A 24,557-nucleotide genomic window follows, 5' to 3' on the forward strand; every position below is an offset into this window, starting at 1 on the left:
TAACTATCATCTTGAATACCAATATAAAATATATAAGTACCCCTTCTTGACTGCATCGATAAACTGTGCAATGAATACAGTTTATCTTTCTTTGACTTTTAACTGTATTGCATTACCTTTATGATGATCTTTTATTGAACACTGAGGTATATATTAAAAGTTGAATTTTTAGTGGATTTACACAGCCAGTTGTAAATTTTAGTGGATTTATAACTTTCATGTATAATATGAAAGTTGTCACTTTGTTTTACATAATTCTTATGACAAATGCAGCTCATGCTTTTAAAATCATCTCTTCCCTCCAAATTTGTTAGACTCAAGGGCAGAGGAGAAGGGGCCTGCTCTTCAAAAATCAAAGGAAGAATATTAGCCTCCCAGCATCGTGTGAACCATATGTTCCAGCAAAGATAGCTAATTAGGATACAGAAAAATTGATTATTTAAATAATAAATGAATTTCTACCCTCTTTTTGTAAGCAGATACCTGATACTAAGTTGGACTGAGCTTTTATTTTTATGCTCTTTCCAAAGAGTAACTCTGTAAAACCAAACAGTTCTTATGAAAAAAGAAAAAGAGAAAAGGAAAAAAAAGCAATAAAAAGGATCCAATGCCCAAGGTCCCCGAGTTTTTAAATTCAAATGTGATATCTTGTAGCTGCTAACTTGGATGTCCTCTTACTTACTTTGATGCCTTGTTTTCTATCCCATAATCTGAATTTGAATTTAAGCAGCATTCCTAAGGGCTTCCTGAATTGAAAATTAAATTTTGAAAAGTTCTAAAACCCCCATCAAAACAATAGAGTGAATTCAAAATGGCAGCTAGTATCTTGCAACTCAGCAATAGAGTACATTTTAAAAAAAAATAAATTTATTTATTTATTTATTTATTTTTGGCCGTGTTGGGTCTTTGTTGCTGTGCGCAGGCTTTCTCTAGTTGAGGCGAGCAGGGGTTACTCTTTGTTGTGGTGTGCAGGCTTCTCGTTGCAGTGGCTTCTCTTGTTGCAGAGGATGGGCTCTAGGTGTGCGGGTTTCAGTAGTTGTGGCACGCGGACTCTAGAGTGCAGGCTCAGTAGTTGTGGCACACAGGCTTAGTTGCTCCATGGCATGTGGGATCTTCCTGGACCAGGGTTCAAACCTATGTCCCCTGCATTGGAAGGCGGATTCTTAACCACTGTGCCACCAGGGAAGTCCCTAGAGTACATTCTTTTATGTAGTACTTAAAAAAAAATACTTAAATGTATAATTTTTATCTTATTTCATTTTATTGTCTCTCATTTTTTCTCTTCTTTCCTTTTGGATTAGCAGACTTATTTGATAGGTCATTTTCAAAAAGGCTGGGGGAATATCAATTGTCCTATGCTGATAAACATTTTCATCATTATATAATGGAATCCAACATTAGTTCTTGCCCCAATGTATCCACATGAGGAAGAGATAATAAGATCCCTTTATCCTGCTTTTGTGAGATTATGATACATATGTGAATTAAAACTCATAGTTTAAAAAGTCAATAAATGGAATGTTCCTAGCAAATATTGCTTCTTGCCAATTTGACTGAGTCTTGTTATAAGTTCTGACAGAATTCTCCATCCATCCTTCTGGGGAATTTATGACCTAGTTAGAATACATATGACTGGAGAACTACTCTGTAAAAATATAGCAAAGTACCATAGTAAAATATTATTAAGGGTACCTAGGTCATAGCATCAGAGGCTTGTGCGGTCAGGCCTAAAACATAGATCTGCTGGTTCCTTGTCAAGGTTTCTTGGAGTTAAACTGAATCTGAGCTAAACATATTTGAGTCAAAGGGATATTCAGACAGAAACCCATTATAAGAGGAGAGGAAAGAGATGGGATTGGTACTTGTATAAAAAGGAAGCAAGATGGCAGCACAGAATTCTCAAGTCTTGGGGAAAAGGAAAATAAATTTCCTTCAGGTAAATAAGTAAACACACTGAGAAAGAATGCTGAAAGCCACATGATCACGGGGGTAGTGTGTGTGTTGGGGGGAATCATAGGTCTCATCTTTGCAGGCAGCCTCAGAGTTAGGGTTTGGATATAATTTAGAACCCAGAGTAGGAAGCAGACCAATGTAGATCCAAATCCAACCTGTTCTTATTAGCTGTGGGCAAGCTGATCTGCCCCTAAAAGCACCTAACCCTCAATCTTTAAAACAGTAACAACAAAAAATATAAACAAAATGTGTGGTATGCTGTAGCTACCAAATAAATGTTAGTTACTGCTGTTTTTCCATAGACTTTACTCACTTGTGGTCAAGATCATGGAATTTTGGAATCAGACAACATATCAGTAGAAAGCTTATGATAGCAAGTAAGAGAAAACTCAACTCAACTCCTAAATAATATGGAAACTTATAAGCTCACTAAGTGTAAGTCCCAAGGTAGGAGATGCTTCAAAGTTAGTTGATAAAACATTTCAATAATGTCAACAAGACCCAGGTTTTTTCTGTTGTCCACACTTCCATTCAGAGTGTAGCTTCATTATATAACTGGTTTCCTGGATGTTTGTAGAATGGCTACAGTAGCATTCATATCTGGTAGAGATGTGAGAAAGTACTTTTCCATATCATCAAGGTTCCTTCTGTGCAGTGTGAGTGGTCCAAATTAGGTCACATTTCTTCATACATTAACTGTTGTCAGAGAAAAGCCAGGCTCTGATTGGTTTAGATCTTGATTCCTAAACCAATCAGCAAGAATGAGGATGGGATTGTTATGATTATCAGGCCCCACTTCTGGGGTCAGATTTGGGCTTAGGGAATCAGACCCAATGTCCACTACTGAAAACTTGGGTTCCAATATTTACTTGTTATGTCCTTGGACACCTTATACAACCTCATTGAATTTATTAAATTTCCTTACCTGCAAAATGGTTATGAAGCTGAATTGAGATGAATAAATATGAAAACAAAACATTCTCAGAATATTTGGTATGTAGTAAGCACTCAGTAAATATTAAGTATTATTAATATTCTTCTTCATCTATACACTTTCATATTATGTAAAAGTTTTTAAATTGTCTGCTTTTCTGAGTAAATTGTGAGTTTTCTATTTTACATTTGGTAGTGTATATATGTCCATGGCACTCTCTTACCCTGTCACATCTCACCCCACCCCCTCCCCATATCCTCAAAGTTTTCTAAAATATAAACAGTATCACCTTCATTTTTTACCTTCAAAGTCTTACATATAATAAATATCTAATGTATTTTTTAACAATTAGTGAATAAATGAATATCTATTGAGTGAATGAATAAAGGCCTAAAAAACAATAGGAATAGATTTTAAAATGGTGACTGGATGAATTATATAGATCAGTCAGGCTATGGAAACAAAATGGGCCAGATTGAGAAAGAGTATATTTGAGATTAAAGAAAATATCAGACCTAGAGAGGCCTCTTTTCCTGAAGACTAGAGTGGTTACAGGAAGTTAGCAAACAAAATACAGTTTGACTTTAGGGTAACCAGCTCACAGAGGCTGTGATGTCTGCAGATACTTTATTTTACAATTTGATAAATAATAAATATTTGGGTAGAACCCATATGAATGCTTACAGAAGTCTAGAGGAGGTGGAAGAAATGATAATAATAGCTACTGAGTGCTTGATTTATTCCAGGCATTGTTCTAAGTGTTTCTCTTGTATAAACTCATATAAACCTCAAAACAAATGCATGAGGTAAGTACTATTCTTTTTATCCCCATTTACAGATAGGAAAATCAAACTCAGAGAGTCTGAGCAACTTCTCCAAATCACAGAGATAGTAAATAGCAAACTGGGACTTTTACCCAAAGGCTCTGACTCCACAGTCTTTGTCTTTAGCCATTACACTAAACTCTGTGATAAAATGGAAGGGTGCTCAGAGAAACCAGACTACATTTCCAAAGCATCATGTGCCTGAGAGTTAGATGTGTTAGTGCCCATGTGGAGCACCGCAGGCCTCCCAGGTCACTGAGAGCTGAAAAGCAAAGCCAACAGTTCACAGCATATGTGTTCCCTCTGACCTTCCTGCTGCACTTTCATCATCCCCTGAACATAACACAACGGTTGCATAGAGAGCCAACTAGACAAATATCTGTTGAGTGACTGATGGTGTGGATGGGTAGATGGATGGGTGGATGGGTGGGTGGATGGATGGATGGATGGATGGATACCAGTATATAAGATGTGCCCAACTTATTTCCATGGCAGACCAACCTCTTAATGCTTCTCCATTTGGTAAATTGTCTTTAAATATTTGTTGCCCTTTTCAAGATGAGACAGTATGCTTTGCAATAATACTTGGAGTAATACGAAAGACATACTTAGAGATAAGCCACGCCTAAGAGCATGAGAGTTGGAATGAATACAAGGTTGTGTGTCCCTTTCCAGGAACTCTTTCAGAATTGTTGCTGAGCTATAGAGAAAAAGCACAATAAGCTTCCTGAATGAAAGAAGAAGCTAGTCCAGGGGCTCTCCAAGGGAGCTAAGGGACTAGGGTCTATCAAACTACCACTCTCCTCAAGAGGAAACAGTAAAACAGTCACCTCTAGACACTTTTTGGTTATGGTTTAGCATAGATCTGCCATTGATCATCAGACTTTAACTAGAAATTCCTGCATTTCCCTTCAGCTCCTTCTACCTCACTGCTTAATGGTAAAGATCCAAGGGAGTCAGAACTCCTGCTCTTTCTAGACAGCTGTAGCCCCCCAAGAGTTAAGTTTCAAGAACCCTATGTAAACCACAATACAGATTTCAGATTCAGCTGTACAAGTAAAGTGCAATGTTTAAACATAATAAAGATGACTGTTGAGATTGTTGCACCGCAAATCTCTCTGCCTGCTGAACTATGTGGTCTCATCTCTTGCTCAGAAAGATCTTTATCATTAAAAATAAATAAAATCAACATTATTTCCTTAACTCTCTATACTAGTCATTTGTCATCTATGAGGAATGTTTCAAAAGCCATTTTCATATTTAATAGATATTGGTGGAAGGCAATTCCTTTATGTCGGACTTTTAAAAGGAGCTTTTAAAAACATCATTGTATTTCCATACACTTACAAGCAAATGTCGTTAGCTTGCAGCCTCTGAAGGAACAAAATCAAAGCTACTTGAACAAGTTTCCTGGCTGGAGAAAAAACTAGAGGCTCTGGACCGAAAGGAAGACAGTGGGGAACCATATGAAAAAATGGTCCTTGCAAAAGACCAGGTATGTTGTAGAAGAGAAATAATCTTTATTTCTAAAGATTACTTAAACTTATATGAACTGACAATTCTATAGTTATTTCTGGCTGGGTTGGAAGTCCGTATTTAAGTTCAAGATGGTCAATAACAGTATTTGTATTTGCTCAATATAACTGTATTCCCTGATGAATATTCACGTACAAAAATTAACTTTCTTGGTGATACTTTTAAAGTTTGCTTAATATGTATTCTTTTGAACCATATTAGATGAATATTCTATTTATTTTGTACATGATATTGACTACATAAATGTTTTTTGGTTTTCAAGGTTGAACTTAATCAAGGAATAGCTTCTTTCTCTGTAGTGAAACAAGTGGATCAGAAAATTTTTCACTGACTTTTAATAAATTACTTTATAGGAAATTACCAATCTCTGAATTTCTAGACATTTATATATGTGTCATTACATAAATTTATCTCTCGTTTATCATATTGGTTTGTATCTGCCTTTGGGATAGATAGATAATCTGTATCTATATGTAAATATGTATATTCACACAAAACATATCCATATATTCCAAAGGCAGATACAAATCCATTGGCTCCCACATATATGTATACATGATATAAGGTGGGTTAACATTACCTGCAGTACATGAAGCAAACATTATTTTTCCCAATCATCTGCTAATTATTAACAATTCATGTACTCTGTTGTTGGATTCTTCCATAGAGTGGAAGAGAGAGAGGGATGGGAGCGATGATTTCTTTCTTTCTTTTTTTTGGGGGGTGGGGAACGATGATTTCTTTAATGATGATTTTCAAAACATCTAGCTGAGATAATGCTGCCATTCATAAGATATGAGAACTGGTACATGTTTATATCTGGAACACTTTGAACGTGTAAAAGGAAGAGTTACGTACTTTGTTTCTAAACTTTGCTCCTTTTCAGTGTATTGAAAAATTACAAGCTGAAGTAAAAGCTTCCCAGGAGCAACTTGTAGCCTATGTAAGTGTTTTTCTCCTATATTCATGCCTTAATTTATGTCATTGTTATTCTGGAAATGAACAGAAATTTTTCAGAAGTTATAACTATGGTTTCTCTGCTGCAAACCAAATCACAAAGCTAAGCATCAGTATTTTTATTGCCTCTACAAAGTTGCTTTCCATAAATTCAATTCTGGTTTATGTTGATGATAAAATTACAAAACTGAGTTCTTATATATAATCAAATGGTCTAATCAGGTACTATCAGGATAAGAGAACTGGAAACTAAGGGTAGAAAGACAAGCAAGTCAGGCTAGTTTAGTGAGTGAATGGAAGTGGAAATTATAGATACCTCACATATAGGCCTAGGGAAGTGCTTCTTAAACTTTAGTAGATCAAGAAGTATCTGGAAAACTTTTAAGAACAAATTGCCTGGAGTTTTCTATATGTCTAGGATAGGACCTGAGACTATGTACTTCTAGGGGATGTTAGATTCACATGCTGCTGCTGCTGCTGCCCATCTTTACACCATATTTTGAGCAGCATTGTTTTATATATATTTATTTTGCCCCAGTCTTGTGATTTTTAGGCAAGTGCTCATATAAACAAATCGGATATAGAACTGTCCATTTTGTGCTACAAGTCCTCCCCTGAGAGAGAGACCCTCTGAAGTTCCAGGAAATTTTTCATTTTTACCTTAGCCTGTCTTCACTCAGAGAACAACTAAAGAGCATCTCCTGTCACAATAGCCTTGTGCATCCACGTGCATAAACCAGTGGTCGTCACACTGCCACTGTCCCTCCCCAAGGATCTGAACAACCCTGCTGCCTTAAGTGTTTCCTCAAAGAGTTGCTCGCCATCTTTTTAGCTATCTCCTCCATCCATATCCTGGGTGTTATGGGATGACTTCTTGATTAAGAACAGTGGCCAGTCATGTTCAATGGCCAATCTGAACAAGAACAAACTCAGACCCATCTGAGACCTGAGAGGCTGCAGCCCCAAAGTCCAACAGAAAAGACTGCAAAATAATAAATTCTGGTCACCATCCCTTTGGGATTTGCAGTGAGCTGATCTGGATAAAATCACGGTAATTGCCCCATTTTTGTGCTGGGGTAGAGAAAAGCTAATCTTCTGTGGCAGTTAGCAGAGTTTTAAACTCTAAATTTAGAATCTTTTTGGCCTCGTGTGCTCAATTGACCAATACTGAACATGACTAAGGCCTGCATCTGTGGCACTGTGACAGACTCAGACAGAAGTACATCTCATTAGCCCAGCACTCTGTCCCAGATGCCTCTCCCCTGGCCTGCCCTTCAGGGTGCCAGATAATGACTTTTGTCAGAGGATGTCACCGCATGCCAGATGGATACCTACAGCCATTCGCTCGGGGAGTTTTTAGCTCAGAATTTTTTAAGGAGAGATAGTCGCTAAGGTTCAGTTATTAGCCTCCAGCCTCTCTTCATGAAAAACTGATGGAAGAACATGGTCATGGTTGCCTTTGGGAAATTCCTGTGGTGTCTTCTTCCACTGCCTAGCATCTGTGGATTCTATTCCTGTACCACGCTGATCCTGTTCCAGGCGTGTCTGAACTGGGAGTGTTCCCTCGTCTTAGGGCCTTGATACCAACCACTGAGATTTCCTCTGTGTAACTGTTCAATGTTCAGATTATAACATAGCAGTATAATCATCAAAGTTTTGCTTCAACTCATCGAGAATATTTGAATGAAAATAATACTAGTAATAGTGTTTACTGAGAGTGGACTATGTGTCTCCTATGGGGTAGGTGCTTCATATGTTATCTATTTGGTCTCAATACAACTCAAAAGGGTGAGCATTGTTTTTCAGATAAGAAAACTGAGTCTTAGAAATTAGATCATTTGTCACACACGTCGATTCTGAAATCCATGCTTTTGCTGTCACAACTTGCTGCCTCTCCAAATTATATTCCCTACAGGCCACTGGAGATGTCAAACGGTGTTGATAAAGGTTCTATCTCCAATCTCCTTTCTCCCCATATCTGCTGTGAGTGATTAACCAGTTCATAATTCTTCAACTCTTCCATGCAAATAAGCAACCCCTTCCACCCCCTCCAAGTTCTTTCTATCTTAATCATCTTCTGATTACATCTCCTTAGTGCTATAATAAGCATTTCTTAAAATACTGTTCCTGGAGAAAAACATTCTATGTTAATAGGTATTCTGCACAAAAAATGAGAGGGGCATTGGAAATAAAGTTAAATTAAATGTGTTTCTTTACTGCAGGACTTACCAGTGTACAATCAATCTCCAAAAAAGGCCCGCATATGTCATTTTCCATTTCGTTTGTCCTTGAATGATATTTTAAGCAAACAACTTTGGAGACTGCTGGCACACTGCATCGAATTAAAGCACTAAGCTTGCTAAATATGACCTGAATATCTTGCTGATAACCTAGGTTCAGCACACACAAAGTCAAATTGATCATCTTCTATTCTCATTTCTTCAATGTGTTCCTCTGTTTGTGTCCCTCAGGCATGGCGAATAACATCACACTGCTGTTACGTATTCTAGATCCAAACTACAAAACAGAATTAAAATCCCACCTGTCTCTGCCTCCGTCCTACATTTAGTTAATTGTCAGCCTCTGAGGATGCTTCTACACGTTATCTCTCTTCCGTGTCTTTGATACCATTATCCTGCCAATCCCTAGCTCTTTTTGACCATCATATATCTCAGTTATTGCAACTGGCCCCAAACTATCAATATATTCAAGTTCAGAGCCCTCACTACCCTTGCCCACCGCCCCACCCAAATCACAGTGTAGCCCCCTTGCTCTCACATCATCAAGCCCTGCTTGCAGAGGAGAGAAAGGATAAAAGCCACGTGTAGGATTTGGGGTGGGGGCAGAAAACCAAACAGAGCCAAAGATTAACACTCACAGGGAGAATGAAATGTACTGGAGAGTCAGAGAAGGGGGATAAGGGACCCAGGTGGTGGGAGTGGAGCCCTGAGGATGCCGTGAGGAGACAGGAGATCAGAAGGCTCCTGGGAGTGCTGGGGATGCTTAAGGTTAGGAAATAACCAACAGTATTAATAGGAGTTGTTGGGCAGTTTGTACTTAAACCTCCTTAAGTGCGTAAAAGTCGTGTGCAGAGTTTGGAATTCTTGTCTGGGCGGTACCTCCCAAGTGTAACCCTGCTGCAGGATGCGACCTCTGCAGGGCTCTCCTGGCCTCCCTGCCACCGCCCTGGTGAGGGAAGCACAGGACTGTCCCTACCCTTCATCTCTCTGTTCTCATTCACTCCACTCTCTGCCTCACGCCCAGCAGGCTAGTAAAATGGAACTGCTTTCTCTACATAGCCAATGTCGGTTGGTGTTCTGTGACTTTGCTCTCTGTGTTCTCGTGGTCTAGGCTATCCTTCTCTCTCTTCTTTATCCGAATAAACGTTACTCTTTGTATAAGACTCGTATCAGGGACCAACTTCTCCCTTAGCTCCCAGATTACCTTCTCTGGGCTCCAATAGCCTCCTGTACTTATATCTATTTTAGCTCAAAATACTACATTTTATCGATGCTGTCTTACACCTCTGTCCTCCACTGGACATCAAGGTCATTGAGGGCAGCACCAAGAATGTGTGTCTGTATCCATTACTCCAGTACAGGGTAGGCTCACTGCCACTACTCAATACATTTTGCTGAACTGAACTGAATTTTACTCTGATCGCGTCATTTCCCCTGTTCTGATGCCTAGAGGAAAGCAGACGTTGTCCATTTCCCCAGAATAAAGTCCAACCTCCTGACCATGGCATTTTTCACACTGAAAATGAGGACCTGACCCCTTCTCCTGTCTCCTCTCCATCACACACCTGCAACCCCAAGGATGCCCACGCATTCCTGCCCTGGGATGTTTGCTCATAATTTTTTGGCAACTGGACTCTCTGTCCCCACCATTGTGTTTGCCAGATTTTTCCCATTTTTTATCAAGATTGTTCCTTCCAGGAAGTTTTGTCTGACCATCAAACCAGAAGTGATCTCTCCTTCCTTGATACTTTCATAGCACTTCTCAGCACCTGTCTTCTGTCACTTGTCACACTATGACCCAAAATAGAATTATTTGATGTGGCCCAGCTCTTCCCCAAGACTGAGCACCTGGAGGATAGAGAGCAAATTTGCTTTTCTTTATGCCTCTCACAGTGTCTGGCTCAATGCCTTGTACACATTTCATTGAAATGAATTGTTAAAATGGCTAAATTAAAAATAAGGCTATTTTGGAATTTATAAGAGCCCACTTTAAATCTCTGGGAAAGTTATTTTATGACATTTTATTCCTTAGAAATGCCAGTTACATGAGGCATTACTTTCATCTGAATTTGATACTTTCAAGGTATGACATGGAAGGGACAAAAAGTAATGATTCCTTAGAGTGGAAATAGAAGGACAACATAGCAGAGAAAGAAAATAGAGTTGTGGGAAACCTCAACTTCAGAAGAAGTAAGAAGAGCATCGAAAGGAAATTATGGTCTTAACATGAAAATTAACAAGCCAAGGTCTTGGCTTCTTTTTATTTAGAGTTCACTCTTCTAGAACCCAATAGTTAAATTTTATTATTGTATAATTAAATTGATAGCTATGAAATGTAGAGAAGATACAAGCCTCAACATTTAAGAGTGAGTTGTCTCTGCTAGCATTTTGAAGATTAAAATCTCATCCCATGAACGTAACTTTGCCTGGTCACAGCTTATACTTTTAAAAGATTACCAAGGGCTGCCCCTCCCAATGCACCTGTGGACACCCACTCGAGCCACCCACAGGGCTAACCTGCCCTGGGCATTTTTATCACTCCCTCCCACATGATTTTATCTGCTTAGGGACCTATACGGGATTAAACAAATATTTCAAGTGAGTGTTTATAATAATTTAAAGATTATTGTTCATGTTAGGGTAATTTGAATCAGGACTAGGTATCTTTTAAAAAATCCTTTTCAAATGAATGCCTTCTAAATTGTTGAATCTATTGCTTTCCTATTTTTAGTATTTGGGAAATATAAGTACTCAGCTGTGTGCATTTGCTCTGTCGTTGACGATGTGATTATCTGCAGTAGTCCAGAGGTTTGCCTCCTCCTACCCCTCACCTCCATTCCAATGGCCAGCTCATCTCTTGGCCTAGTTACCTCCAAGATTTACCAGAGCCAAAAGTTCTATAATATTCAATGGGATTATTTCAAAAGAGAAATCTGGGCAACTGGGCGGTAGGTGCTTGAGTGTTGTGTTGTTCTCTATACTGTCCTGTATGCTTGAAATATTTCATAATAAACTAAACACTTACAAATATCCAGAAGAAGAAACCCTTCCAATGAATTATACAGGGTGATTCAAGCTGTAGGTTAGATGAGTGTGTCTTTGAAATCAGGAGCTCCTGACCTACAGTTTCTAAGGACATACTTAGACCTGGAACAACAGTCCTGATACTCAGAGTCAGGAGCACAGGCATAAAGGGACCACCATGAATACCATGACAAGGTTTTCCCAAAGAGTTGGTTTAACTTCTCCCTTTCCTTCTCTAAAGAAGCTACTGACTACCATTTTACTTTACAAAGTAAGGATCTACAAGAGTCATCAATTTAGATCAAGTCAGACTCCTCTCCCCTAAAATTCCAGGCCCTCTGCTAATTGGTCTTTTTCTACTATGATAGAGAACATGAGCTGTTTTTGTTGTTGCTGCTTTTTGGCTGCCTAAGCACTCAGCGGTACCCTGATAGCCTTTCCAACTGCATCTCTCCCATCATATGAAGTCTTGGAAGGACTATAATTCAAAGTACCTTATCAGCTGCTATCTGGGAATTGGGCATGTGCCCTAAGGCAATTGGACTCTGAATATTAATTCATGTGAAGCAAGAGAGGACAAACACTTGGAACTGATATATCCTACAGAGACACCCCGGCATCATGGCTAAGGAGTGTGCACGACTGCACCAGAACTGCTCTAGCTCATCTATTTCTTTTTATTTTTAATTAATTTATTAATTAATTTAATTTATTTGGCTGCGTCAGGTCTTAGTTGCGGCACGTGGGATCTTTCATTGTGGCACGCGAGCTCCAGAGCGCGTGGGCTCGTTAGTTGCAGTGCACGGGCTTCTCTCTAGTTGTGGCGTGTGGGCTCCAGAACACGATCTGACTCCTGTCCATTTTAGGAACCATCAAATAATCCTAATTAGTTTGAAGAAAATTCCCTTTTTCTTTATGCTCATCAGAATCAGATTTGGTTGTTTACAGCTGAGAAGCTGAAATTCTTATACTCTTATACAGTTTTCAAAGTGTGGCCCCTGGACCAGAAGCATCAGAGTCACCTAGGACTTGAAATGCGAATTTTGAGGCCTCATTTCATACCTTCTGAACCAGAAACTCTGGGAGTGGGATCCAGCAATATGTGTTTTTAAAGTCCTCCGGTGATTCTGATGATGGCTCATGTCTGCGAATCACCGCACAGTCCAGTCTAATCCCTATCACTTTCAGCCTAGGCCCTCTGCTCTCACAGGCAGCATCGTCCCTGACCAGCATCTCACTGTTGTCCTCATGCTCTCTGGGAAGCATCTCCAGGCCTGGTTCTTAGTACAACAAGCTGGGATAGTGGCATGCAGGACATGTTTGTCCAACTGACGAGCCAGAGGAGAATGATCTTCCTGCTCCTTCCTCTCTAAAGCCCACACTTCTATGCACTCTAGAAGTATCACTTCGTTCCTGCAGCTTGTCCTGACTAACTTTAAGGTATTGTGACAGTAATTAATAATACCTTAGAGTAATACAACAATTTACAGTTTTCTAAATGCTCCCACTCACATTATGTCATCTGTTTTTCGCAACAGTCCTGTGAGGCAGGTAGTACTCCACCTTTATCAGGTCAAGAAAGTGAGTCAAAGACAGTAAGAAGCCTGCTCACAGCAAACAGCTGTGAGCAAAGAGAAGACCTGGATGTCGATATTCTGACTCCAGGGACCCTGTTTTCATAAACTTGATTTCAGTTTTAATTGAGAATTTTTGCTGAATATATATGCCAACACACATGCTGGTTGTATCAATAAATTAATTTTTATGACCTTTTAACTTTATTATAACCTATAGACCTAACGGCAGAGTGAATCAGCCTGAGAAACTTTGGTAGCAGGATCTGATAGAGCCCTACCTGGTTTCAATGAGGAATGGGGAAATTCCTTCCCTGTGGGCCATTCTTTTAGAGCCAGACACATTAATCTAAATGGAAAATTCCTCAATGATTATTAATGAACAAAACCTGTTGGTACTAAATGGCTGCATGTGGGATAAATCTCAGAAATATTTTTATTGCATTAGTTGATTATGTTATAGTTAACCCTCTCTGCTGCCCTCTTTCCTTGGTTGCATTATCTGGACTCAGTGACTATTTGAACCTTCATCTTAACCCTTTATGTGGTTATTCCATGGCTCATCTCACATGTGCTTGATCTGGAGACGCTGCAAATCTTATAAGAATAACAGAGGCTTTCCAATCCCATTGGTGGGTGTTGCTGCCAAACTTCTTGGTGAGCTTGGAATAGGAGGGCTCTGAGCTCTCACTTCACACCAGTGGGCTGCTCATGACCTCTGAAGTCAGTACCCTCTGTACTGTGAGCCATTAAATGGCTCCTGTCCAGCAAGGCGTGGTTAAATAACTAATAGCACATGGATGAGGTGATATCCAACATAACACTTTGGAGTGCCACCAGGATCTTCCTTAATTAAACTTACCTTTTTCTTTTTTCTTTTTCTGTTTTTTGTTTTTTCCTCAAAAAGCCAAAGTACAATACATTGCTGTGAGAACCACTAATCTTAGCCGTAGGATCCACTACTGAAGGCAGATTGAGGGGCAGGGACCTGAGGACTGAGTTTGATCAGTCACATCAAGCAAGCCTGGATCCTGGCTGATACCCAGGAGGCTCATCTTCCCCTCTTTAACCAGATCTGAGTCTTGTTTGTTCATTTTCTATAGAAGATAAATAAGTTTAAGCTGAACAAGCACCCAAGGACAATTCCTGCTACTCCAGCTACTTTAGAACCATTGCATATGTCTGATCTTTGTAAGCCACCTAACTAGACACATGGTATACCCTTTCTACCTTTTCAGTAAATAACTATTAGCTAACTATGTATTTCTTCAAACATACATTTCATTTTTTTACTTGATAAGCTGGGACTTCTCATACCGATATCCTCTCAAAAAAATATACAGAGTTTAGAGGCCCAAGCATTTCAGTATAGATTTTTGGTATAATCTCTACCTACTTGTCAAAAAAAATCAGGTGGGACTAATGTAGGATTGTTCCCAGCACTTTCCCCTTTGATCCTGAGCTGCATTAACCTTTATAAACTGCCAGCCATTAAGGCTCACACAGAAGTCACCCTATACTATTACTACAAGCATCTAATAGAAGACCACTGGTTCTGGTATCGAGTTCCTGTTGGACAGAAGGGTAGTAACAGAGAGCTAGGCACTGGGCTGGAAACTTAGCCCTGCTACCTCACCTGCACGACTGAACAAAGGTTACTAAAGTTCTGCTCTTGTCATCTGTGGAAAGAAGCTAATAACATTACTTAGCCTGATAGGGTGCTGTGGAAGATACTAAAACTCATGACGTGAGATAATACCTATGAAGTAGTTGGTGTAGTGCCTGACACATACCAAGGTTCAAAAAAGTTATTAACAGTTATTCGAAAATGGACCGTGTCAGTAACAGTTCCACAATTTTTATGGGGTTGTGGTTAATAACCTGTTAGAATAAAGTACCTCATTTTAGCTGCCAGTTTGTTTAGAGAGTGCTAGGAAGTTGATTAATCAAAGACTCAAGATTAATTTCCAAGGAGAATCTTGTATCCTGTCAGTACTTCCTCAGCTCATTTCTTCCTCTGGAGAATGTCTTCTGAAGCCTTCTGTAGAACTATCTCCCCATAATTTAATTGTGTGTCTGCCTTTATCCCTGATTAGACTGTAAGCTTCTTGAGAGTAGACCCTTGGTCTGATTCATGGTGTCTGCCAAGTAGTAGGTTCTAGATACGCATTTGTTGAATGAATGAATGAATCAGTCAATCAATGAGTGAATGGGTAAAAGAAAGTGAGCAGCCTTTCAATACAAGAAAGATCATTTCAGGTTCCACAATTTCCAAAAGAAGATGTCAGTTCTAGCCCCAACCCAGCTGACCATTTCTACAGCTCTGTGCTTAACTGCATAACAGGGGCTGAACAGGAGTGTCATCTTGGGCTCAGTACTTAGCTTTAAAAAGCTTGAATGAAAGGAAGCATATCACAGAGGAGTACCTGAAATATGGTCCGTTTTTTCCTTTCAGGTAGATACCCTAAAATCCTTCCTGAATTAAGTGAGATCAGCAGAAAGCCACATATCTAGACTGCTCAAGTTGTCCTAATATTGCTTTTATTGAATGACAGAGAGATGGTATGGTATGATGCTAATGACTTACTTTAGGAACATTTTATTAAAAAATTGTCTGATGGAGCTAATTAATGTATTTGTTGTCAGATTATTATTGAGGATATTTATTATTCTACCAGAGAGTATGTCTTTCCACCATTTCTGCACCAGGAGTATTGTCAATTCCACCAAGCACAGAGCTTGCTTTTACTCCATGGATTCTGTGTTTCTGTTAATGGTTATTTTGACTACCAGAAAGGCTGGAGCCAAGCCCTCTGTGCCTCACCTCAAGCAAGTGATTATATAGGATGTCAGGGCACAAACTGTGTGAACCAAACTTCTCACCTGCTTCCTTACCTTTAGCTCCTTTTTACTGTATCTTTCAAGTTCTTATCTTAGTGGCTTATAATTCAACTTATTTACCTTTTCAACCTACCCTAAATTCTTTCTGAACTGCATCGGTACCAAATTAAATCAACAAACCATAAGAGAAAGAATAAGACTGATTCCATAAAAACACCCTGGGAAGTTCTTCCAGGGTTGGTTCCATAGTCTAGAGATATACCATGTTCTTGGATTGAAAGACTCAATACTGTCAAAATGACTATACTACCCAAGGCAATCTACAGATTCAATGCAATTCTTATCAAACTACCAACGGAATTTTTCACAGAATTAGAACAATAAAAGTTACAATTTGTATGGAAACACAAAAGACCCCCAAATAGCCGCCAAAGCAATCTTGAGAAAGAAAAAGAGTTGGAGGAATCAGGCTCCCTGACTTCAGACTATACTACAAACCTTCAATCACCAAACAGTTTGGTATTGGCACAAAAGCAGAAATATAGATCAATGGAACAGGATAGAAAGTCCAGAGACAAACCCATGCACCTATGGTCACCTAATCTATGACAAAGGAGGCAAGAATATACAATAGAGAAAAGGCAGTCTCTTCAATAAGTGGTGCTGAGAAAATGGGACAGCTACATGTAAAAGAATGAAATTAGAACGCTTTCTAACACCATACCCGAAAATACACTCAAAATGTATTAAAGACCTAAACGTAAGGCTGGATATTATAAAACTCTTAGAGAAAAACATAGGCAGAACACTCTCTGACATAAATCGCAGCATTATCCTTTTGGATCCACGTCCTAGAGTAATGAAAATAAAAACAAAATTTTAAAATGGAACCTAATTAAACCTAAAGGCTTTTGCACAGTGAAGGAAAACATAAACAAAACAAAAATACAATCCACAGAATGTGAGAAAATCTTTGCAAATGAAGTGACTGACAAGGGATTAATCTCCAAAATATACAAATAGTTCATGCATCTTTATATCAAAAACACCCCAAACAACCCAATCAAAAATGCGTAGAAGATGTAAATAGACATTTCTCCAGAGAACACATTCAAATGGACAAAAAGCACATGAAAAGATGCTCAACATCACTAATTATTAGAGAAATGCAAATCAAAAGTACAATGAGGTATCACCTCACACCAGTCAGAATGGTCATCATCAAAAATTTACAAACAGTAAATGCTGCAGAGGGTGTGGAGAACAGGGAACCATCCTACAGTGTTTGTGGGAATGTATATTGGTACAACCATTTTGGAGAACAGTATGGAGGTTCCTTAAAAAACTAAATATAGAACTACCATAAGGATCCAAAAATCCCACCCCTGGGTATATATCCAGAGAAAACCATACTTCCAAAAGATACATGCACTGCACTGTTCGTTGCAGCACTATTTACAATAGCCAAGACAGGGAAGTAACCTAAATGTCCACTGACAGAGGAGTGGATAAAGAAGATGTGGTACATATATACAATGGAATATTACTCAGCCATAAAAAAGAATGAAATAATGCCATTTGCAGCAACATGGATGGACTTAGAGAGTGTCATACTAATGATACTGACTAGTACAATCCTGTTCCATTGATCTGTATTTCTGATTTTGTGCCAGTGCCATACTGTCTTGATTATGGTAGCTTTGTAGTATAGTCTGAAGTCAGGGAGCCTGATTCTTCCAGCTCCATTTTTCTTTCTCAAGACTGCTTTGGCTATTTGGGGTTTTTGTGTTTCCATACAAACTGTAAAATTTTTTGGTCTAGTTCTGTGAAAAATGCTGTTGGTAGTTTAAGAGGGATTGCATTGAATCTGTAGATTGCTTTGGGTAGTATAGTGATTTTCACAATGTTGATTATTCCAATCCAAGAACATGGTATATCTCTCCTCTGTTTGTATCATCTTTAATTTCTTTCATCAGTGTTTTATAGTTTTCTGCATACAGGTCTTTTGTCTCCTTAGGTAGGTTTATCTCAGGGATTTTATTCTTTTTGTTGCAATGGTAAATAAAAGTTTTTCCTTAATTTCTCTTTCAGATTTTTCATCATCAGTGTATAGGAATGAATGAAATTTCTGTGCATTAATTTTGTAGCCTACTACTTTAGCAAATTCATTGATTAGCTCTAGTAGTTTTCTGGTAGCATCTTTAGGATTCTGTATGTATAGTATCATATCATCTGCAAACAGTGACAGCTTTACTTCTTCTTTTCTGATTTTAATTCCTTTTATTTTTTGTCTTCTCTGATTGCTGTGGCTAAAACTTTACTGAATAAGAGTGGTGAGAGTGGGCATCCTTTTATTGTTCCTGATTTTACAGGAAATGGATTCAATTTTTCAAGATGGAGAACGATGTTGGCTGTGGGTTTGTCATATATGGCCTTTAGTATGTTTAGGTAAGTTCCCTCTATGCCTACTTTCTGGAGAGTTTTTATCATAAATCAGTGTTGAATTTTGTCAAAAGCTTTTTCTGCATCTACTGAGATGATCATATGGTTTTTCTCCTTCAGTTTGTTAGTATGGTGTATCACATTGATTGATTTGCGTATATTGAAGAATCCTTGCATTCCTGGGATACACCCAACTTGATCATGGTGTATGATCCTTTTAATCTGATGCTGGATTCTGTTTGATAGTATTTTGTTGAGGATTTTCACATCTATGTTCACTAGTGGTATTGGCCTGTAGTTTTCTTTTTTTGTGACATCTTTGTCTGGTTTTGGTATCAGGGTAATGGTGGCCTCGTAGAATGAATTTGGGAGTGTTCCTCCCTCTGCTATATGTTGGAAGAGTTTGACAAGGATAGGTGTTAGCTCTTCTCTAAATGTTTGATAGAATTCACCTGTGAAGCACCAGTCCCCTACACCAGGAAGCCTACACAACCCATTGAACCAACCTTAGCCACTGGGGGCAGACACCAAAAACAACAGGAACTACAAACCTGCAGCCGGTGAAAAGGAGACCCTAAACACAGTAAGTTAAGCAAAATGAGGAGACAGAGAAACACAAAGCAGATAAAGGAGCAAGGTAAAAACCCACCAGACCAAACAAATGAAGAGGAAATAGGCAGTCTACCTGAAAAAGAATTCAGAGTAATGATAGTAAAGATGATCCAAAATCTTGGAACTAGAATGGAGAAAATACAAGAAACGTCTAACAAGGACCTAGAAGAACTAAAGAGCGAACAAACAATGATGAACAATGCAATAAATGAAACTAAAAATTCTCTAGAAGGAATCAATAGCAGAATAACTGAGGCAGAAGAACGGATAAGTGACCTGGAAGATAAAATAGTGGAAATAACTGCCACAGTGCAGAATAAAGAAAAAAGAATGAAAAGAATTGAGAACAGTTTCAGAGACCTCTGGGACAACATTAAACTCAATCTTGAGAAAGAAAAATGGAGCTGGCGGAATTAGGCTCCCTGACATCAGACTATACTACAAAGCTACAGTGATCAAGACAGTATGGTACTGGCACAAAAGCAAAAATATAGATCAATGGAACAGGATAGAAAGCCCAGAGATAAACCCACACACATATGGTCACCTTATTTTTGATAAAGGAGGCAAGAATATACTATGGAGAAAAGACAGCCGCTTCAATAAGTGGTGCTGAGAAAACGGGACAGCTACATGGAAAAGAATCAAATTAGAACACTCCCTAACACCATACACAAAAATAAACTCAAAATGGATTAAAGACCTAAGTGTAAGGTCACACACTATAAAACTCTTAGAGGAAAACACAGGAAGAACACTCTTTGACATAAATCACAGCAAGATCCTTTTTGACAAATCTCCTAGAGAAATGGAAATAAAAACAGAAATAAACAAATGAGACCTAATGAAACTTAAAAGTTTTGCACACAAAGGAAAGCATAAACAAGATGAAAAGACAACCCTAAGAATGGGAGAATATATTTGCAAATAAAGCAACTGACAAAGGATTAATCTCCAAAATATACAAGTAGCTCATGCAGCTCAATAGCAAAAAAACAAACAACCCAATTCAAAAATGGCCAGAAGACCTAAATAGACATTTTACAAAGGAAGATATACAGATTGCCAACAAACACATGAAGGGATGCTCAACACCACTAATCAGCAGAGAAATGCAAATCAAAACTTCAGTGAGGTATCACCTCACACTGGTCAGAATGGCCATCATCAAAAAATCTACAAACAATAACTGCTGGAGAGGGTGTGGAGAAAAGGGAACCCTCTTGCACTGCTGGTGGGAATGTAAATTGATACAGCCACTATCGAGAGCAGTGGATGATGGGACTTTTTTAATGGAAGTTCCTTAAAAAACTAAAAATAGAACTACCATACAACCCAGCAATGCCACCACTGTGTATATACCCTGAGAAAACCATAATTTAAACAGAGTCATGTACCACAATGCTCATTGCAGCACTATTTACAATAGCCAGGACATGGAAGCAAGCTAGGTGTCCATCGACAGATCAATGGATAAAGAAGATGTGGCACATATATACAATGGAATATTACTCAGCCATAAAAAGAAACGAAATTAAGTTATTTGTAGTGAGGTGGATGGACCTAGAGTCTGTCTTATATAGTGAAGTAAGTCAGAAAGAGAAAAACAAATACTGTATGCTAACATATATATGGAATCTAAAAAAAAAGTGGTTCTGATGGACCTAGGGGTGGGACAGGAATAAAGATGCAGACATAGAGAATGGACTTGAGGAAACAGGGAGGGGGAAGTGTAAGCTGGAACGAAGTGAGAGAGTAGCACTGACATATATACACTACCAAATGTAAAATAGATAGCTAGTGGGAAGCAGCTGCAGAGCACAGGGAGATCAGCTCAGTGACTTTTAACCACCTAGAGGGGTGGGATAGGGAGGGTGGAAGGGAGATGTAAGAGGGAGAGGCTATTGGGATATATGTATATGTAGAGCAGATTCACTTTGTTATAAAGCAGAAACTAACACACCATTGTAAAGCAAATATACTCCAATAAAGATGTTAAAAAAAAAAAAAAGAATTCTCCTGTGAAGCCATCTGGTCCTGGGCTTTTGTTTGTCAGAAGATTTGTAATGACAGTTTCAATTTCAGTGCTTGTGATTGGTCTGTTTATATTTTTTATTTCTTCCTGGTTCAGTCTCGGAAGGTTGTGCTTTTCTAAGAATTTGTCCATTTCTTCCAGGTTGTCCATTTTATTGGCATACAGTTACTTGCAGTAATCCCTCATGATTCTTTGTATTTTTGCAGGGTCAGTTGTTACTTCTCCTTTTGCATTTCTAAATCTGTTGATTTGACTCTTCTCCCTTATGTTCGTGATGAGTCTGGCTAGTGGTTTATCAATTTTGTTTATCTTCTCAAAGAATAACTTTTAGTTTCACTGATGTTTGCTATTGTTTACTTCATTTCTTTTTCATTTATTCTTGGTCTTATCTTTATGATTTCTTTCCTTCTGCTAACTTTGGGGTATTTTTCTTCTTTAATTGCTTAGGGTGTAAGGTTAGTTTATGTGAGATTTTTCTTGTTTCTTGAGGTAGGATTGTATTGCTATAAACTTCCATCTTAGAGCTGCTTTTGTTGCATCCCATAGGTTTTGGGTCATTGTGTTTTCATTGCCATTTGTTTCTAGGTATTTTTTGATTTCCTCTTTGATTTCTTCAGTGATCTCTTGGTTATTTAGTAACATATTGTTTAGCCTCCATGTGTTTGTATTTTTTACAGTCCTGTAATTGATATCTAGTCTCATAGCATTGTGGTTGGAAAAGATACTTGATATGATTTCAATTTTCTTAAATTTACCAAGGCTTGATTTGTGACCCACGATATGATCTATCCTGGAGAATGTTCCATGAGCACTTGAGAAGAAAGTATATTCTGTTGTTTTTCATGGAATGTCCTATAAATATCAATTAAGTCCATCTTGTTTAATGTGTCATTTAAAGCTTGTATTTCCTTATTTATTTTCATTTAGGATGATGTGTCCATTGGTGAAAGTTGGGTGTTAAAGTCCTCTACTATGATTGTGTTACTGTCAATTTCCCCTTTTATGGCTGTTAGCATCTGCCTAATGTAGTGAGGTGCTCCTATGTTGGGTGCATAAATGTTTACAATTGTTATATCTTCTTCTTGGACTGATCCCTTGATCATTATGTAGTGTCCTTTTTTGTCTCTTGTAACAGTCTTTATTTTAAAGTCGATTTTGTCTGATATGAGAATTGCTACTCCAGCTTTCTTTTGATTTGCTTTTGCATGGAATATCTTTTTCCATCCCCTCACTTTCAGTCTGTATGTATCCCTACGTCTGAAGTGGGTCTCTTGTAGACAGCATATATACAGGTCTTGTTTTTGTATCCATTCAGCCAGTCTATGTCTTTTGGTTGGAGCAGTTAATCCATTTACATTTAAGGTAATTATCGATATGTATGTTCCTATTACCATTTTCTTAATTGTTTTGGGTTTGTTATTTTAGATCTTTTCCTTCTCTTGTGTTTCCTGCCTAGAGAAGTTCTTTTAGCATTTGTTGTAAAGCTTGTTTGGTGGTGCTGAATTCTCTAGCTACTGCTTGTCTGTAAAGGTTTTAATTTCTCCGTTGAATCTGAATGAGATCCTTGCTGGGTAGAGTAATATTGGTTGTAGGTTTTTCCCTTTCATCTCTTTAAATATGTCCTGCCACTCCTTTCTGGCTTGCGGAGTTTCTGCTGAAAGATCAGCTGTTAACCTTATGGGGATTCCCTTGTATGTTATTTGTTGCTTTTCCCTTGCTGCTTTTAATATATTTTCTTTGTATTTAGTTTTTGATAGTTTGATTAATATGTGTCTTGGCGTGTTCTCCTTGGATTTATCCTGTATGGGACTCTCTGCTCTTCCTGGACTTGATTGACTATTTCCTTTCCCATATTAGGGAAGTTTTCAAGTATAATTTCTTCAAATATTTTCTCAGTCCCTTTCTTTTTCTGTTCTTCTGGGACCCCTATAATTTGAATGTTGGTGTGTTTATTGTTGTCTCTGAGACTGTCCTCAATTCTTTTCATTCTTTTTTTCTTTACTCTGCTCTGTGGTAGTTATTTCCACTATTTTATCTTCCAGGTCACTTCTCTGTTCTTCTGCTTCAGTTATTGTGCTATTGATTCCTTCTAGAGAATTTTTAGTTTCATTTATTGTGTTGTTCATCATTGTTTGTTTGCTCTTTAGGTCTTCTAGGTCCTTGTTAAACGTTTCTTGTATTTTCTCCATTCTAGTTCCAAGATTTGGGATCATCTTTACTATCATTACTCTGAATTCTTTTTCAGGTAGACTGCCTATTTCCTCTTCATTTGTTTGGTCTGGTGGGTTTTTACCTTGCTCCTTCATCTGCTGTGTGTTTCTCTGTCTTCTCATTTTGCTTAACTTACTGTGTTTGGGGTCTCCTTTTTGCAGGCTGCATTGTTCATAGTTCCTGTTGTTTTTGATGTCTGCCTCCAGTGGGTAAGACTGATTCAGTAACTTGTATAGGCTTCCTGGTGGAGAGGACCGGTGCCTGTGTTCTGGTGGGTGGGGTTGGATCTTGTCTTTCTGGTGGGCAGGGCTGCATCCGGTGGTGTTTTGTGGGGTGTCTTTGAACTTAGTATGACTTTAGGCAGCCTCTCTGTTAATGGGTGGGTTTGTGTTCCTGTGTTGCTAGTTGTTTGGCATAGGGCGTCTAGCACTGGAGCTTGCTGGCTGTTGGGTGGAGCTGGGTCTTAGTGTTGAGACTGAGATCTCTGGGAGAGCTCTCGCCAATTGATGTTACGTGGGGCCGGGAGGTCTCTGGTGGTCCAATGTCCTGAACTCAGCTCTCCCACCTCAGAGGCAAAGTGAATCAGCTATAAATATACATATATCCCCATATCTCCTCCCTCCTGCATCTCCCTCCCACCCTCCCTATTCCACCCCTCTAGGTGGTCACAATGCACTGAGCTGATTTCCCTGTGCTATGCAGCTGCTTCCCACTAGCTACCTATTTTACATTTGGTAGTATATATTAGTCCATGCCACTCTCTCACTTCGTCCCACCTTACCCTTCTCCCTCCCCGTGTGCTCAAGTCCATTCTCTACATCTCTGTCATTATTCCTGTCCTGCCCCTACGTTCTTCATAACCAATTTTTTTTTCTCTTTTAGATTCCATATACATGTGTTAGCATACGGTATTTGTTTTTCTCTTTCTGACTTACTTCACTCTGTATGATAGACTCTAGGTCCATCCAGCTCACTACAAATAACTCAATTTCATTTCTTTTTATGGCTGAGTAATATTCCATTGTATATATGTGCCACATCTTCTTTATCCATTTATCTGTCGATGGGCACTTAGGTTGCTTCTATGTCCTGGCTATTGTAAATAGAGCTGCAATATACATAGTTGTTGACACAAATAGGTTTACCTGTCGAGTGAATGGACAAGTAAATGAGAGAACATATCTATCTGTATATGCTGGCTACTTTTTAATGTTAATGTTTTAAAATAAAACAAGAATATCCCTCTAGTTTACAGCAAACCATCCAGAAATACCAAGAAATTATTTATTTATAACTTTATCCTATTTTCAAAAGGGAAGAAACAAAATTTTTAAAAATGTGTATCTTAAATGAACATAACCTGGCATTTTATGA

General features: G+C 38.5%; 1 protein-coding gene across 1 annotated transcript in view; it reads left to right on the plus strand.

Annotated features, from left to right (window-relative positions):
• Positions 1-1,882: 1,882 nt before the first annotated feature.
• Positions 1,883-24,557, plus strand: part of CCDC192 (coiled-coil domain containing 192) — a 164,006-nt gene continuing 141,331 nt past the window's right edge. The window contains exons 1-3 of the mRNA XM_057540392.1: positions 1,883-1,936; positions 5,075-5,206; positions 6,134-6,190. Of these exons, the coding sequence (XP_057396375.1) occupies positions 1,883-1,936; positions 5,075-5,206; positions 6,134-6,190 (243 nt within the window). The remainder of the gene's footprint in view (positions 1,937-5,074; positions 5,207-6,133; positions 6,191-24,557) is intronic.

The sequence above is a fragment of the Balaenoptera acutorostrata genome, chromosome 2, assembly GCF_949987535.1.
Source record: "Balaenoptera acutorostrata chromosome 2, mBalAcu1.1, whole genome shotgun sequence".
In the NCBI taxonomy this organism is placed as follows: domain Eukaryota; kingdom Metazoa; phylum Chordata; class Mammalia; order Artiodactyla; family Balaenopteridae; genus Balaenoptera; species Balaenoptera acutorostrata.